Source organism: Ochotona curzoniae, unplaced genomic scaffold (assembly GCF_017591425.1).
Source record: "Ochotona curzoniae isolate NIBS_2020 unplaced genomic scaffold, NIBS_Ocur_1.0 contig_883, whole genome shotgun sequence".
In the NCBI taxonomy this organism is placed as follows: Eukaryota; Metazoa; Chordata; class Mammalia; order Lagomorpha; family Ochotonidae; genus Ochotona; species Ochotona curzoniae.
Genome location: NW_024466599.1, coordinates 36,915,869 through 36,932,910, shown reverse-complemented (window position 1 = coordinate 36,932,910; position 17,042 = coordinate 36,915,869). Strand labels below are relative to the sequence as shown.

Here is a 17,042-nt window from a genome sequence, read left to right as displayed (position 1 = left end):
TAAATCTGTCTTTCCAACAAATGCGTCGGGTAGTGAAAACTGGCGCTCTGGAGGATCTAGGGCGGCCCTCTACGTATACAGCTGTCAGCTAGGCTAAGTCCTTCTCAATGCAGTGAGCAGATGGTTCGGTTCCAGGCCCTATCCAGAGCGAGCACTGGAGCGGGGAGGGGAAAGGGCTGAGTTCCGGGAACAGGCGCGGTAACTCGCGGGTTCTTTTCACGTGCACAGCGTTGGTGTTGGATTAACCTGGGCGTCCCTCACACCTGCGCCTTCCAGGTCCTCCCCAGCGCGCTCCAACCCCGCAGGGCAGGTGGGGCCTCATCAGTCGCTCGGTAGGAGTCCAAGAAGCTTTGTGAACGAACGACTTGGAGTCTCGAGAATTGCCAACGCCAAGGCGTGTGTGAACTTCCCCTAAAAGCGACGTTCACCCCAAGCCTGTGGTTAGCCATCCGCCGGCCGCAGAAAAAGCGCCACCCCTGCGCACTCTGCCCGCCCCTTCCGGAGGCTCGCCGCGCGCACGCGCCGCCAGGCCCGCGCTTTGTTGAGAAGGCGAGGGGGCGAGGCCCTACGGTCCCGGCGCACCGCGCGAGGCGGGGATGGAGGTAGGAGCGTCCGCTGCAACGGTTGGGGCTGCGCGTGAGAAGGTGGCTGTGTAGGCACCGGAGCTGCGGGGAAGCCGGCGGCGGCCGGCCATGGCGGGAGACCCTCTCCTCCGGGATCCCTGAGTGCGCTCCCTCCAGTCCCGGGGAGCCGTGGCTCATGGGCTCGCTGAGCAGCCGAGTTCTGCGCCACCCGGTACGAGCCCGAGCTCAGCAGGAGCCGGGGCCCGGGGCCGGGGGCTCAGCCCGAAGGCCGGAGCCTGGAGGCGATGCGTCCGGCCACGGCTTCTTTTACTACCCGGTCAGCCGCAAGCGCAAGCAGAGCAGCGGGGCCTTCTACTATAGCCCCGACTCTGAGACCGACGAGGATGAGGAAGAAGGAGACGAGCAGCAGCGGCTCCTCAACACCCCTCGGAGGTGAGTGACAGGGCAGAGGGGCGAAGGGGAACGTCCGTGCCCGGCTGACCCGCACCTGCACCTGTTGGGCCTGGGGACGAGAGGGCGCCCCGGCCTGGGCAAAGCAGATGTGCCCTTGACACACAGAGGAGGTGGCAGCTGGCGTTGGAACGGATCGGTTTGGGGAGCGCCCTGGGAGGCGCCGGAGACTGTGCGTTTGCAAACCACAGACGCGCAGTTGGGGTACTGATGGAGCTCCACAATGAAGCAGAAATGCCAAGCCGAGGCCTGCGTCGCTGTTACCGCAGAGACCGCCGGCTGCCCGCTCTGAGCGAGTAGCCGCAGGCTGAGTTGCTTTGCGTCCGGTTGCCGTAAATAGTACAAAGAGGTGTAGTTGTCTCTGAGTTGGGCACTCCTGTTGTCGCCCACGCGGGTCGGGGGTGGGGGGTGGTGATCATTGTACACAGATGTGTTCCTTAACTGTGAAAGGTCGCCAGCAGTGTACTTCTGTAGCTACTTGGGAGCAAACTTTCAGAGCCTCTGGGAGTTGAGTTTTCCTGGAAAAGTTGAAAAGCAAAGTCATCACTTGTAAACTAGAATGTAGTGAATAAGGAGGTTATATTGTCTTATAAACAATGTGGCTGCCTTTCCTGTTTTTATTGATTTTTGCGTCTTGGGAAGGCAGAAAGATACAGATTCCCCATCTGTTGGTCAGCTACCCAAAGGCTCACGGCACCACCTTGGAGCCTTGAGCCTACAACTCATTCTAGCCTTCCCATGTGAGTGGCAGTGAACCAAGGACTTGGGCCGTCACCTGCAGGCTGTCCTGCACTAGCAAGGAGGCTGGATTGCAAGCAGAGGAGCCAGGCATCCCAGTATGGGATGTGTATGTCCACTATACCAAATGCCCACCTCTTTTGTTTTTGTTTTTTAGAGAGTCACAGGTGTGGGCCAGCATAGTTCAAAGTGAGTCAAGCCAGGGCCTACAACACTGGCAGTCCAGATGGTCACAGGCTTGGGTGCTGGCTGCTCCACTTGACGCCCAGCTCCCTGATATTGAGCCTGGAAAACCAGAAGGTGGCCCAAGTGCTTGCCCCACGTGGGAGACCAGCGGGCAGCTCCTGCTTTCATATAGGCTCAGCTCTGAGTAGCCACTTGGTGGAGTGCACCAGCAGATGGAAGGTCTCTCTGTCTCTTTTCTCTCAGTTGTAATTCTTTCACAAAAAATAAAAAATTTTTAAAAGGGTCATTCATGAGATTACATAAATGTAGTTATTTGTTTACTTAAAAATCTTGTTTCTTGTGAAATGCAGAGAGAAAGATGGTCTAGTTTCTGCTTCACTCCCAAATATTCCCAATGAGCTAGCACTTCAGCACTTTAATTAATAGTCTTATTTCCCTCCTCAGTAAAATAGACACATTCACACCTCCTTTGGTAAGGTTTGACCAATAGGAGAGTGAATATATAACACATAGTACTTGGCTTGTGAGCGCCCAGTAAGTATTGTATTTTCTTGATGATTGAGGCCCCTTCCTCATTACAAAATGTGTGTTCCACTATATCACTGAAAATACAGCCAATACCACTGTCTTTTGAGATTGTTTGGACGGTATTTTTCTTCTATTTGTTCCTGTTTTACACATCTGTATTCATCTTTAAAAGTATTATGTAGACAGCAGATCTCCTATATTTTTTAATTTAGTGGGATGAGCTCTACCTTTAATTAGCATTTAGGTTACTTATATTTAGTGTAATTATTTAGTATAAATATATGTCAGGCTCCATTTGATAAAGATACAACACAATAATTTGAACAGGAAATTACCATTTAAACATTGAAAGGTACATAGAACTAACTGGCAGAATACTAGGTAAAGTCTGAAAAACATAGGAATAGAAAATACAGGGAATGGTCACTGTTTCTCAGGCTGAAGCAAAATACCCAAGCAAGGAACAAATCTGGGACCACTATTCCCAAGCTAAGATTAAGGAGGTATGATTGTAACTGACCAGGTCGTGGAAAAGTTTGCTGAAGTGTGGTAAACTTAAACTGGCAAGCAGGAAAGTCTCCACTGAGTTTCCATCAAAACTGTGTGGAGGCTATGTGGCTCACGAAGTACGTGAGGAGACCAGAATGGAAAGCTTTACAGAAAAGTTTCTTCTGAAAATGCATATCAGAATTTAGTGTGTGCCTGTGCGTGGGAGAGGCCTGGTCACTCAGACCAGCATGAATAGAGTTTAAGGAAAGATGTCCTCAGATTTTATGTGTTGGCACTAATAGACCTCCTGAGGTTGCCTGGTATACTCTCCCATCATCTCAGTGAAGTGCTGCATGAAGCATCAGCTCCCGGAGCAGGTGTGTTCAGTGTGCAGTGATGAAGACACCTGTGGTACCCTTGTATCGTGGGTTTGCAGCTTTCTGCCGTGGGCACCCTGAGAGGCAGGGGGATGCCTCAGCCTGGCCCAGCGCCTAAGCAGAGGATGAGCAACAGATGGAAGATCTCTTCCTACCTCCCCCTACCTTTCAAAGAAAAAGTGAAAGAAAAAAAATCACCTACTAGAAGATGTTAGCTTCTAGACTTATCTTCCACCTCAGACCATTTGTCAACTCATGTTTTATTTTTATATTAACAAGACTATTAAAACACAGCAGTCTGTTTCGTAACCAGATCTTGAGTATTTCACCCATTTTAAAAATAATATTTGTTTTATTTTTATTGGAAAGTCAGATATTCAGAGAGGAGGACAGAGAGGAAGATCTTCCATCTGTTGATTTACTCACTCCCCAGGTGACTGCAATGGCCGGTGCTGCACCAATCTGAAACCGGGAGCCAGGAACTTCCTCCAGGTCTCCCATGTGGGTGCAGGGTCCCAAGGCTTTGGGCCGTCCTCAGACTGCTTTCCCAGGCCACAAGCAGGGAGCTGGATGGGAAGTGGAGCTTCCGGGATTAGAACCGGTGTCCATATGGGATCCTGGCTCATTCAAGGCGAGGACTTTAGCCGCTAGGCCACGCCGCCATGCCCCATAATAGCATTATTACAACAGCTAATTGGCTTCTGCTGGGGTGGTAATTTTTTCTTTTTTCTTTTTATACTGATAGGATGATCTTGAGCAGTAAATTGCAAGCTTTGCTTTTTTTCTGCAATAATTTGTTTAAGTTTTATGGTGACATTTAACCAAGAGGTTGACTCTAGTTAAGATGTCCAGATGCCCCCAACCAAATCCTTTTTTTTTTTTTAAATAATAAATCTATTTGATTTTTGATGATGTTAACATAGTTGAGAGGGAAGTATACCTGTTGGACCACCAATTAGTGTGGGGCAAACTCTTTCAATTAAAAGAAAAATTGGTGGTGAGGGGGCAGCTGGGCAACATTAATTAGCAGGCTGATTCTCCGCAAGTGGGGCCTGCATTGTAGGTAGACACTATGTGGTATCCTGGCTGTTCTACTGTTTCTTCTTCTACTTTTTTTTTTTTTAAGTTTTGTTTGTTTTTTAGTCAGATATACAGAGAGGAGGAGAGACAGAGAGGAAGATCTTCCTTCTGATGATTCACTCCCCAAGTGACAGCAATGGTCGGAGCTGAGCTGATTGAAAGCCAGGAGCCAGGAACTTTCTCCAGGTCTCCCATGTGGGTGCAGGGTCCCAAGGCCTTGGGCCGTCCCCGACTGCTTTCCCAGGCCACAAGCAGGGAGCTGGATGGAAAACGGGGCCGCCGGGATTAGAACTGGCACCCAAATGGAATCTGAGTGCATTCAAGGTGAGGATTTCATCCAATAGGCTACCGTGCCGGGCCCCTGCTGTTCGCTTCTGATCAGCTCTCTGCAGATGGCCTGGGAGGGCAGCAGAGGATGGCCTGGGGTCTCGGGCTCCTGCACCCACCTGGAAGATGCAGATAAAACCCCTAACTTCAAACCAGCCCAGCTCTTGCTTTTGTAGCCATCTGGGGAATGAACTAGCAGTGGAAGGTCTCTGTCTCTTCTCTCTGTAACTCAAGTAAAATAAATAAATCTTTTTATAAAATGTTACACAGATTGAAGCTAGGTGGGATGTTCAGCATTCCTTGGTGCTCCCTAAGGTGGTGCTCCTTGGAACATAGTTTTGAAACCTTCCACCGTAGACCATGTCTTTAGTGTTTAGTGAGGGCTGGTGGAGGATTTTGATTTGCTGAAAAACAGTCTTAGTTAGTTAATTATAGTACCTAGATAAGATTAAATGCAAGTTATTTTAAAATTATCTGGGTAGGTAAAATTTTTACTCATGTCTATTTTCTAGTTGCATTGAAAATTAATTGTTATACAGAGAATCTCCATAGTACTATTTTCTAAATAAGCACAACAAATCTCATGCTGACGGAACTTCTTAATCTGTTGAAATGTAACTAAATGCAAAAAACAACAAAACGTGGGCCTGGTGGACAGTCTAGTGGTTAAATCCTCAAACTCTCACCTACCCTGTATCCACAGGGATCCTAGGTAGGGGCCGCTTCATATCCCAACTGCTCCACTTCCATTCAGCTCCCTATTTGTGGCCTTGGAAAGCCGTTTAGGATGACCCAAAGCCTTGGGACCCTCACCTACTCAGGAGACCCCGGGGAGGCTCCTGGTTTCGGATCAGCTCAGCTCCAGCTGAGCCACCTGGGGAGTGAACCAGCAGATGGAAAATCTTTCTGTTTATCCTCTCTGTATATCTGCCTTTCCAATTAAAAAAATATATAGATTTTATTTATTTATTCTTTAAAAATAACAATAACAAAAGACTGAAAGGTGAGAGATCTGCCTCCCGTGCTGCCCCATCTGTCGACTTGGTACTACAGGAAACATTAGCTCTGGTAATAAACTCTTTAGTACTTTCAGATCTAAGCGAATTTGAGTTTATATTGTTCTTTTTCATTAAAGTCTCTTTAACAGAAATTGAACAAAAGAATTTTGAAATATGCAAAATCAGTAAAACATTCCATAATATGGGTAACTTTTACATTTCTTTCAACAGGAAAAAATTAAAGAGTACGTCCAAATATATTTATCAAACTTTATTTTTGAATGGTGAAAATAGTGATATTAAGATTTGTGCTCTAGGAGAAGAATGGAGCTTGCATAAAATATATTTATGTCAAGTAAGTATTTTATTTTTCTGGTTAAATAACTGGTGGTAACAAAAATGCAACCTCTGAATTCATAGTCTTATTGCATTCTACAGCAATCTACATGGACAATTGTTGTATAAATTATCTAATAAAAAGACTGTTTTATTAGAGAAATGCTTATCAGTGCAGTGAAAACTTAGGTTTGCTTAGAAACATTTTGAAATTTCTTTTCATATGAGCTCACATTACTACTTTGCCATTACTTCAAAGAGATGCTTATTTTGATACCTTTTGTTGCTGAAGTAGAAAAAGTGAAGAGAAAATGTTTAACATTACAGCGAAGACTGGTGAGTTCCTTTGTATAGGACAGATTCAGATAAAATGTTGGCTTTCCAGTTTAGGTTGAATGTGAATGGAAAGTTCTTGACACTTTTCCTTCCCTGTTATGTTCACAACAAGATCAGAAAAAGTCTGTAGACTATGACCATTATCCAATATTGCTGTTTCGTTTTATTTAGTTAGTTAATATTTGCCACTTCATTTTAAAGATTCAGTGCATTTCAGAGTAGAATAAAATGTTCTGATGGCTCAGCTATTTCATATAGATGAATATTTTTAATCGCATTTATGTGTTAGGCCTTGGGAATACTGCAAGAAGCTGTTCTTGTGGAGGCTATGTTTCTCCTCGCTGCTTTACCAGTTGAAGATAATGATGCTACTAAGGTGCCCTAGTATAGCATTTTCCATTAAAAGCATTAGATCAGCAGTTTTTTCTCATGTGTAATAATCGCTTTTTTTTTTTAGTTTAGCAAATTTACTTTGATTTAATTGAATTATGTGGCCCATATGATACATTAGGTTATCAAGCTTACCTTAAGGATATGATCCATGTCTTTCTAATATAAAAGCAAATTTCTTTTGTGAGCATGGAGATTTCCTCTGTTAAAACCTTCTCTCTTGTGAAAGCTGGATTGGTACTCGAGCCACAAGCTCAAATATTAACTCTTTTGGGGACAAAAATGCCTGTCTTGTTTGCTGCTCCGTTCACAGTGCCTGCTTCATTCAGCTGCGCCTCTCTAGAGGCAGATTTGGAGCGGGTGGATTCAGCCAACCACAGATCACAAATATTCAGAGAATTTGTGTCTCTAACCTTGCACACACTTTTTCTTGCCACTATGCCATGAACAATACGATATAACAACTGTTTGTATAGCATTTATGTTGTATTAAATATTATAATCACCTAGAGGTGATGGAAAGAGTATAGGAAATTATATGTTGATTATATGTAAGTAATGTGAACATCCATGGTGTTAGTACCTGTAGTGGGTCCTGGAACCAATAGCGCTCAGTAAAATTTTGAAATACTGAATATTTGATCCATCCCAAAATACAGATTCTAATTATGAAGGGTACTTCATATGTCTGGAAGGCATATAAAGACTATATCTTTTCTAGTACTTTTTCAAGGCTCCACGTTTGCCCTGGAATTTTCCAATGAGATGTTCCCTATTTCCTTTGGGGATCATCCAGTTGGTGCTGACTTTGGCCTGGTCTGGGCCTTCCTCCAGCTAGAGAAGCAGACTAAACTCAAGCCTTGGAGAAGTTTGGTTTAGGTTTCATCACATTAGTATGTCTTCACTTGACATGATTGTGAGAGCCACTTAAATCTATCATAGTTTCTGATGTTGAATTTTTAATCTGATTGTGAAGGAAAATATGTATTGATGAACTCAGAAATTGATATAATCGGCTAACCAGGTTCAAATAATAGCATAAATTCAGTTCAGATAGTAATGTAAGAATTTGGTTTGGTTTTTGTTAAATTAGCAGTAAGCAAGATATGCTTTGATATACCTTTTTTTGGTATAATGTCCTTGATTTCTTATTTAGATGTATTTAGCAGTTTTTTGTTTTAACTGAAATAGTATAATGGGTCAATTTTGATAGAATATTTACTTGGAGGTAGAATGGGAGCGTAATTTGGAAAACAAAGTGTTGGATAATCATTGTTATTTTTTGTTTGTTTTTTAAGTCTGGCTACTTCTCTAGTATGTTCAGTGGTTCTTGGAAAGAATCCAGCATGAGTATTATTGAATTGGAGATTCCTGACCAGAATATTGATATAGAAGGTAACCACTACTGTAATTGTGATTATGCAAAGATCATAAACTCATAACCCTTTATTACTTTTTCTGTCTTTTTCTATTTTATATTTTTCTGTTAAGAAAACATTTTCCTTTAACCTTGTAGACCAGAACTCTGCTTAAAACCAAAGGCAATCGTTCGTATTGATTTTAATCCATAGTTTCTCAGTTCTGCTCTTCCTCTCGTAATCTGTTTCGTCACAACGACCTTGGCAGTCTGTTTATTATCCGTGGGAATATACCTGCCTGGCTTATGGAGGATGTAGGGAGAGGAAGGAAAAATGACTTTAAAAATGCATAGAAAATCTGGTAAATAAAGCTCATTGATTGTTACTTGTATGAATGATGGATGTCTTTCCGGGGAGCAATAACGATATGAATCATATAGTCAACTTTAAATTTTTAGTAATTGCAGAAGAAGAGTGACAGTTCTTCAGTCTTCTGGTTTACCTTCCTTCCTTCTCTTCACCATGCTCCCCCCCATGCCTTCAACAGCCAGTGCTGGACCTAGGCCAAAACCACAAGCCCAGGACTCAGTGGAAGTGTCAGAGACACTTGGATACTGTTCCTCCCAGGGTCTGCACTAGCAGGATCTGAAGTCAGCAGTGGAACAAGGACTCACAAGTACTCTGACGCAGACTGCAGTCATCCCAGCTAGAATCCACCTGCCTCATCAATGGTGTTTTAGAACTGTCCATAGCAGGGCCTGGTGCCACAGCCTAGTGGCTAAATTCTTGCTTCGCATCTGCCGGAATCCCTTATGGGTGCCACTTTGTGTCCTAGCTGCTCTGCTTCCCACCCAGATCCCTCTTTGTGGCCTTGAAAAGCAGTTGAGGACGGCCCAAAGACTTGGGACCTTGTACAGGCATGGGAGACCCAGAGGAAACTTCTGGCTCCTAGCATCTGATCAGCTCAGCTCTGGCCTTTGTGGCTACTTGGGGAGTAAATCAGTGGATAGAAGATCTTTCTCTCCAATAAAAATTTAAATAAATAAATAAAGCCTGTCCTTAGCTAAGAAAACTAAGGTACAGGGAATAAGTAGAAATTTACATCATTTCTAAATTCAACACTAGCCTTTTACGTATGTATGTACCATTTTGGACAAATGTCTTTGTGAAGACAGTCATTATGCTTGTAATTCTGTTAATTGCCCTAATTACTGTTATTTCATTCCACATGTGAACTTTTGCTTTCAGCACTGCAGGTTGCTTTCGGGTCCCTGTATCGAGATGACGTCTTAATAAAGCCCAGTCGAGTTATTGCCATTTTGGCAGCAGCTTGTATGCTGCAGCTGGTAAGTGTGCACCTTGTTTAAAGGAAGGGTCATAGCAATAGCTCTGTATCTATTCCAAAAACCAAATAAAACATAGCTTTTCATAATTGTCAATTAGATGAACAAGTGTGCCTTTGTTAGAAATTATTTGAAAACACTGAACCATAAACAGTCTGTCACAGCTGAGGTCAAGATGTGTGTGTAAAATGAACGCACGCTGCTTCTGTGCAGATTCTTGCTATGACTGCCACGGGGGAAGCTCTCACTTAATTGTAGATTTCTAGTCATTAGTAATCTGTCTTGAACTCAAAAACAGATGGCTTATGAGTACTAATTGGTTCATGGGTTCAAAGTTATTGAGTACCACTCTTAGACTTTTTTCTTCATTAAGAAGGAAATCTTAATCGCATATATATTTTAGTGCATCGGTAGAATGGCAGATTCTTTCCTTCCACAGAAGTATGTTGAACAGTGTGTCAGACGAGGCATAGAGGTGCACAAATAAGAGGTGGACTCTGCTTGCAGGGAACTCACAGTACAGGTGTGTGTTGCGCAGGAGGGAAGGTTGAAAACATAAGCCAGAATATAAAGTAAGAGCTGTCCACTCTTTGAGATATAAAAATAAATATCCAGCCGGATGTAATGGGAGCATAAAGAGGGGAATGGTCAGTTCTCCTGGCAGAGGTCATAGATGAAAGTTACATCTTCAGATTGAGTCTTCAAAACAGAAAATCTGTATTTTAGAAAATAAGAAGAAAAAAGGAAGAACATTTCAGAATCTTGGGGGAGGGGTTGGAAAGGAGAGACAATGGCTCTAGCATAAATGCGAGAAGGATTAGAGCCACATCTCAAAGACCCCTTGTACGTTGCTAAGGACATTTCGAGTACTGGACAGTTTTAATTAGAAGACAAAGTTGTATTTTATGAAGACTACTTCAGAAACAATATAAAGACTGTATTGAAGGAAAGATAAATACATTAGAGACAAAACCCTATCGCAGTAGTCCAGGTGGGGATCTGAATTAGGGAAATGGTGGGAGGCATGGCGTGAAACCGTGGATAGCGAAGATGTTAAGCAGGAGAGAGCCACTGGGCTTAGTGATAGATGAGATGCTAAGAGGAAGGGAGGAATCTGGAATGATTTTCAAGTAAGTATACAATCCTCATAGTCAACATTTTAATCCATTTTTAAAGTTTCCTTTAGTATGGCATTGTTTACTGATTTATTTGAGCTAACAGCTTGAGAAGTATCATTTGTTGAAATTGTTTGAGTTCTAAAATGTTTTGAAACTTTCAGTACTTATTTCCAATAAGTATGCTTATCTTCTAACTTGGTCCTTTTGGTTTTGTTCTAAATCCACTTTATGCATTGTTTTTATGACTTACTAACTTTAATATACTTGCATGACGAATGCATTTCAGCAGTTTGTATGAAAAGTGACAGTCTTACTGTCTGCTGAAGTTCAAGTGTGTTCATTTAAAGCCTCTAAAAGCATTTTAGATTAAAATTTTAATTTAACTTCAAAGCAGTTGCATTTGTTTTAGGTGCAACTCTTAGATTTGACAAGTGTTTTAAACTTTAATAAATATTTTCTGATCATTTATACTGTTTACTGATCTAGCCCATCACATGGTTACCTAAGTAGAGTTCTTAATTTAAAGAGAACAAGTGAAACAGACTGGTGCCAGACAAGAGGGAAAAATAAAACAAAGAGAATAGCAATGTTCATTTCTATTTTACTGCTTTCCTCCTTACCATTTTTCAATTCCAAGTATTTAGTTAAATACTTGCTGGATTTTTTTTCAGTGTTTTTATTGGACTTAAAAAAACTTAGGCTTGCTGCACTTAATGAGTTTTCTTTCTTTTCTTTCTTTCTTCCTTTTTTTTTTTTTTTACTTTTTAATATGTAAAAGCACATGTCAGAGCTAATATTTCCCATGTGAAATGGGCCTTTCCAGTGCTTATTTATATTTACAGGATGGTTTAATACAGCAGTGTGGTGAGACAATGAAGGAAACAATTAATGTGAAAACTGTGTGTGGCTATTACACATCAGCAGGGACCTATGGATTAGATTCTGTAAAGAAAAAGTGAGTGACCTTTTCTTGTTTCTCCCAGCCCACTTTTGGGGATTTGGTTGCTTTTGTTTCTTAAGAGAATGCATCAAGGGAAAAAAGGGGTAGTGGCATAAAATTTTGTTGTAATTTTAAAACATACTCTTTTTGCTTTTCAACTGTTAGTAAATGCCTCAGGTGTTGTATTTGTTACTGGCCATGCGCAGATAAAGACTGTGGTCACTCTTTACAGTGCATTTTTCTCATGAGCTTATTTAAGGAGCAAGCATAGTAGACATCACATCTTGTATCGATCCAATTGCAGGCAGTCTTTTTAACTCTAAATCATGATAGCCATGTCCAGATGTTAAAGAAGTTTATAGAACTAAGCAAGCTCGTTTGTAAACCACTTAACAAAAACTGCAATTATCTGGGTTAGAAATGCCCTTGTTAATATCAAGAGAATGCTCTCCTAATAACTAATGGCCAAAACAATACTAAATTTGCAAGTATTAAGCCAAAAAGTTTGAGCTGATTCCAGCAAGATTAACACTCTGTTTTTGTCCTAATTGTAAGTTCTACTCAGTAGGTGACAAATATGTAATAAATGCATAAATATAATAATTACATGCTTTAATTTCAGGTGCCTTGAATGGCTTTTAAATAACTTAATGACTCATCAGAATGTTGAACTTTTTAAAGAACTAAGGTATTTACATTTTAAATCACTTTATACTTACTCATTGTAAAATAATGTTTTTCTTCTTTTGTAAGATTCATTTATTTTAAAAGCGGTCTGTCAGAGAGGAGAGACAGAGAGATCGATCTTCTGTCTGCTGGCTCACTTCCTAGATGGCCATAACAGCCAGGGCTGGGCCAGACTGAAGCCAGGATCTAGAAACTCCATCCTGGTCTCCCACATGGGTAGCAGGGGTTCCAGTACTTAGGCCAACCTCTGTCTTCGTAGGCCCATTAGCAGTAAGCTGGAGTGGAAGCACAATAGCCGGAGTTCAAACCAGCACTCCAATGTGGGGTGGGTGTTTTTTTGTTTGTTTGTTTTGATTGTTGTTGTTTACGAGCAGTGACATGTTGTGTCAGCTAGAAGTTGCATGTATGTATGTACCCATAAATATCTATATCTATATGTGTGTGTGTATTTAAGTTTACTGAAAGAGTGACACGGAGGGAAGGAACTGGACCAGACCTAAGTCAGGGACTCAGAAGTTCATCTAGATGTCGCATTTGGTTGGAAAGGACCCAAGAACTTAAGCCATTATCTGCTGCCTTCCCAGGTACATCAGCAGGAAGCTGGATTTGAAGGGAAGGATCTGGGATTTAAATTTGTAATCCAATATGGGATGGAGATATGCTAAGTAGCAAAAAGAAAGGCTGCCGTTTTTAACATAGTGTATTAAAAATTACCTTGGGACCTGTCTTTGACTTGATCATTCAGATCTCAGGTCTTTGTTTCTGGATCACTCTGAAAGCAGAACAACCCCCCGACACCCCGCACTGTCTGAGTTCAAAGTCTAAGGGTAGGTGTTTGGCAAAGAGTGAAGACATTCTTCCTCATCCCCCATTGGAGTGCTTGGGTTCAGTACCCTCTAGCTCCATACCACTGCAGAGGCTATGGTGCAGCAGTCACAGTTCGCATAGTTGGGTTCTTGCCATCCACATAGAAGACCTGCATTGAGGGCCCAGCTCCTGACTTCAGTCCCTGGGCAGCCACAGCCACTGCAGGCGTTTGAGGAGTGAACCAGTAGATGGCAGCTCTTTTCTCTCTGTCCCCCACCCCCCTCTCTCTGGCTTTCTTACTCTCAGATGCTTCAAGATAAAAATAATCATTGTATTCAAATAGGTTGTTTTCTAAGATTTTTTTTTTTTTGTCTTGGGCAAAAAAAGAAAACCAGTATTTAATTCCACTTTTATTTATTTATTTAATTCCACTTTTATTTATTTATTTATTTAATGAAAACTTAAAAGTGATAAGTTTTATCAGGTCTTTCATTACCTGTGTGTGAAAATAAGCTCACTATCTTTATTTTATCTTTCCCAGTATAAATGTCATGAAACAGCTCATTAGTTCATCTAACTTATTTGTGATGCAAGTGGAGATGGATGTATATACAGCTCTAAAAAAGGTATTGATGTATATAAGATATTGCCTCAGTATTGCTTATAATGATGAGAAATTGCACACAAAGCTAGTGTCTAGTGATAAAAGGATAGATACAAACTAAGGGAAAGGAAATACAAATGCACCATAAGCCACAGTGGGCTTACATGTCAGTAAACACATACGTTGAAATTGTTTAAGTCAGAAATGCACGTACCACAGGCAGGGAGCTGGATGGGAAGCAGGGCTGCCAGAATTGGAACCGGCGCCCATATGGAATCCTGGGCGTGCAAGGCGAGAACCTTAACCACTGCGCCATCGCGCCGGGCCCTGTCTTACAGTTTTAATGTTTCATCAAAGTTTAACTTGATGCAAGTTAAAAATGATTTCATGATGAAATTTTCACACACCCATCTTCTAGAAAATGCTGAAAATTCTTTTAAAGGCCTGTTTGTACTGTTGGTCATTTGTTTTGCTTCTTTTTAAAATATTTCAACATAATTTATTACTATGTTCTTCCAAAGCAAACACTCAACACAGCACATCCTAATATAGTTTTATCTTCTCAACTCTCTGAATAGATAAATAGTTCCTAAAGCCACTAAATCTTTAGATAGAGTCTCAACATTATGAGTCCTGATCCATTGCTCTCTTTCCCACTATCTAAATTTGCTTTTAGCCTTTTATCTCCAACAAGAAATATGGTCTTGCCCGGCAGTGATACACCATTGGGATTGTTGGTTTAAATGGGAGACATGACATTTAATATTTGGGTTTTTCAACCTTGAAAGGAATGAGTGTTAGTGTGTCTCTGAGCCACTGTATCATTCACTCGTTCCCATTGTTATAACTGCTTTGATGCAAGTAATGATAAATGCTAATACTTGCATGATGTCTACCATGTGCCACACACCATTTTAAATATGTTAGATAATAATTCTTTACATTTTGTCATGCTCATTTTATAAATAAATTAGTCCCAGAGGAAGTAGATTTACTTGCCCAACTATTAAGTGGTAGAACCAGATATCTTTTTTTCATAGGCACAGTGATAGAGAAGGACAATCAGAGAGAGGTCTTCTATTTTTGGTTCATTCCTTGGATGGCTGCAACAGCTCTAGATGGGCCAGGCTGAAGCCACATGGGAGGCAGGGACCCAAATACTTGCGCCTCTTCCACAGTTTTCCTAGGCACATCAACAGGGATCAGAAGTGGAGTACCTGGGATTTGAGCCAGCATACTTAATGCCAGAATGGGGGCTAAGCATGATAGCGGCTAATGTCCTCGCCTTGAACACGCCAGGATCCCATATGGGTGCCGGCTCTAATCCCAGCAGCTCCACTTCCCATCAAGCTCCCTACTTGTGGCCCGGGAAAGCATTTGAGGATGGCCCAAAGCTTTGGGACCCTGCACTCGCATGGGAGACCCAGAAGAGGATCCTGGCTTTGGATTGGCTCAGCTCCAGCCATTGCAGCCACTTGGGGAATGAACCATTGGACGGAAGATCTTTCTCTCTGTCTCTCCTCCTCTCTGTGTATCTGCCTTTCCAAAAAAAAAAGCCAGAATGCAGCAGCTCTTTAGCTTGTGGTGCCACAGTGCTGTCCCCTCTCCCACCCCAATCCAGAATTTAAACCTTTGTTTTAACTCTTCTATATATAGAGCCAATAGCAATAAGACAAATTCCATTTTCCATTATTATAATTTTTATAATCTCACAGAGTAATGGAACTTTAATTAGTAAGTAGAATAAAATAATATAAAATTACTCGATAATAGATACTTGCTTTTCCTTTTACACAGTTATTTAAGATAGACTTGTGACCTAAGCACTTTTCATGAATCAGCTTGCTTCTTCCCAGACATGGGTAACCTGGCTTCTATCAACAAACCATAGTGCTGTGATGAGTTTAAAGCTTCCATTGGAAGCAGTTTGAAAATGTAATCCTAAAATGATCAAGTTTTATGATTTTGGGTTTTTTTGTGTGTTTTTATCTTAGTGGATGTTTCTTCAACTTGTGCCTTCATGGAATGGGACTCTAAAACAACTTTTAACTGAAACAGATGTCTGGTTTTCTAAGCGAAAAAAAGGTACCCTGAAATTTTATTGACGTCTTGCCTTTATTTTTTAATGTAGTCCCCTTGCTCATTATATTTTTGTGTATTTCTCTTAAGTTTCCTTTATCTTTTTCAGATATATATGGATCAAGACACTAAAAAATAGTAGAAAATTTTACACAGTCATAATTAGGCATTACAGTTGATTTTGGCTGATACAATTATTATTGCCTAGTTAGCCTGTAAGACATTTGAAATATTTTTTTGGATTCCATGAATTCTGAGGGAAAGAAAATGAGCCAGTGTGTTCCTCAGCCCTGAATAAAAGGTTTCATGGGTAATTTTCAGATTTCCAAAAGACATTCAAGAATTCGATTTTAATTTTGCTTGTATGACAGAAACCTGCAGGAACAAAATGGTATCCCCAGTACACTTCATGAACTCGGCACATTTAATTCAGCCTGTGAACCGAAGCTAGTATTGTCATTGTTAAATGGCAAGATATAAATGTCTAGAGTCAAAGCAAAGTTAACTATTAATTTTTAAACTCACTTTACTTGTTTGCTTTGGCAGGCATCAACTGTATGAGTTAAAAATTTGAAAATTCTTTCTATTAATTTGCCTATTTTTTCACAATTTGCAAGAAAAAGTTATGTTATTGAGGATCCCTTCTCTAGTTTATCAAAACTCTTTCCTCTGTGTGAAGCGTGGTGTGAGCCTTAACGGGCTTCTGTAATGCACCACTGACACTCTTCCTTTTCCTTAATGACTAGACTAGGTGTACTCCTCGGAGCGTGCCTTGGACCTGTGCTCATGCATGAGCTTGATGCTAGTAGCCGGACATTGCCCTCCCACTCATGAGAGCACATCGGAGTATAGTCGAGAATTTCCTTTAGGAGTAACCTGAAATCCTTCTTAAAAGGTGGACATTACCCAGACACTTCATAAACTTGAATTATTTGATATCCATATTTTGCAAATCTGTATCTACAATGTTTTTCTGATTCTGTATTTTAATACAGAATTAACATATTAACTGGTGTTTCCACCTGTAGCTGAAGCATGAGTTTGAGGCATCCCGAGATGTTCCACGTGCTGTATGCCTTGGGAGGACTCTGGAGCGAGAGACCTGAGGTCTTGAGCTGCTCAGTCCTTGGAGAGAAAGCCCATTTGGATCTCACCCCAGGCTTTCTTCTCCACCTTGCTGCACCATACGCACTCCATACCAGAAAGCTTACGTAGAGCTGAATTCCCAGCCCAAGAAACTCATTAGGACCGAAATTAGTTTCCTGAGGCTTTTTTCTAAATCTGAGT

At 41.4% G+C, this 17,042-nt stretch overlaps 1 protein-coding gene across 1 annotated transcript in view; it reads left to right on the top strand.

Moving 5' to 3' along the window:
- Positions 1-519: 519 nt before the first annotated feature.
- Positions 520-17,042, top strand: part of GMCL1 (germ cell-less 1, spermatogenesis associated) — a 31,523-nt gene continuing 15,000 nt past the window's right edge. The window contains exons 1-8 of the mRNA XM_040993275.1: positions 520-1,016; positions 5,989-6,112; positions 8,118-8,214; positions 9,426-9,523; positions 11,481-11,593; positions 12,201-12,266; positions 13,614-13,698; positions 15,671-15,761. Coding sequence (XP_040849209.1) covers positions 760-1,016; positions 5,989-6,112; positions 8,118-8,214; positions 9,426-9,523; positions 11,481-11,593; positions 12,201-12,266; positions 13,614-13,698; positions 15,671-15,761 — 931 coding nt within the window. The 5' untranslated portion in view covers positions 520-759. The remainder of the gene's footprint in view (positions 1,017-5,988; positions 6,113-8,117; positions 8,215-9,425; positions 9,524-11,480; positions 11,594-12,200; positions 12,267-13,613; positions 13,699-15,670; positions 15,762-17,042) is intronic.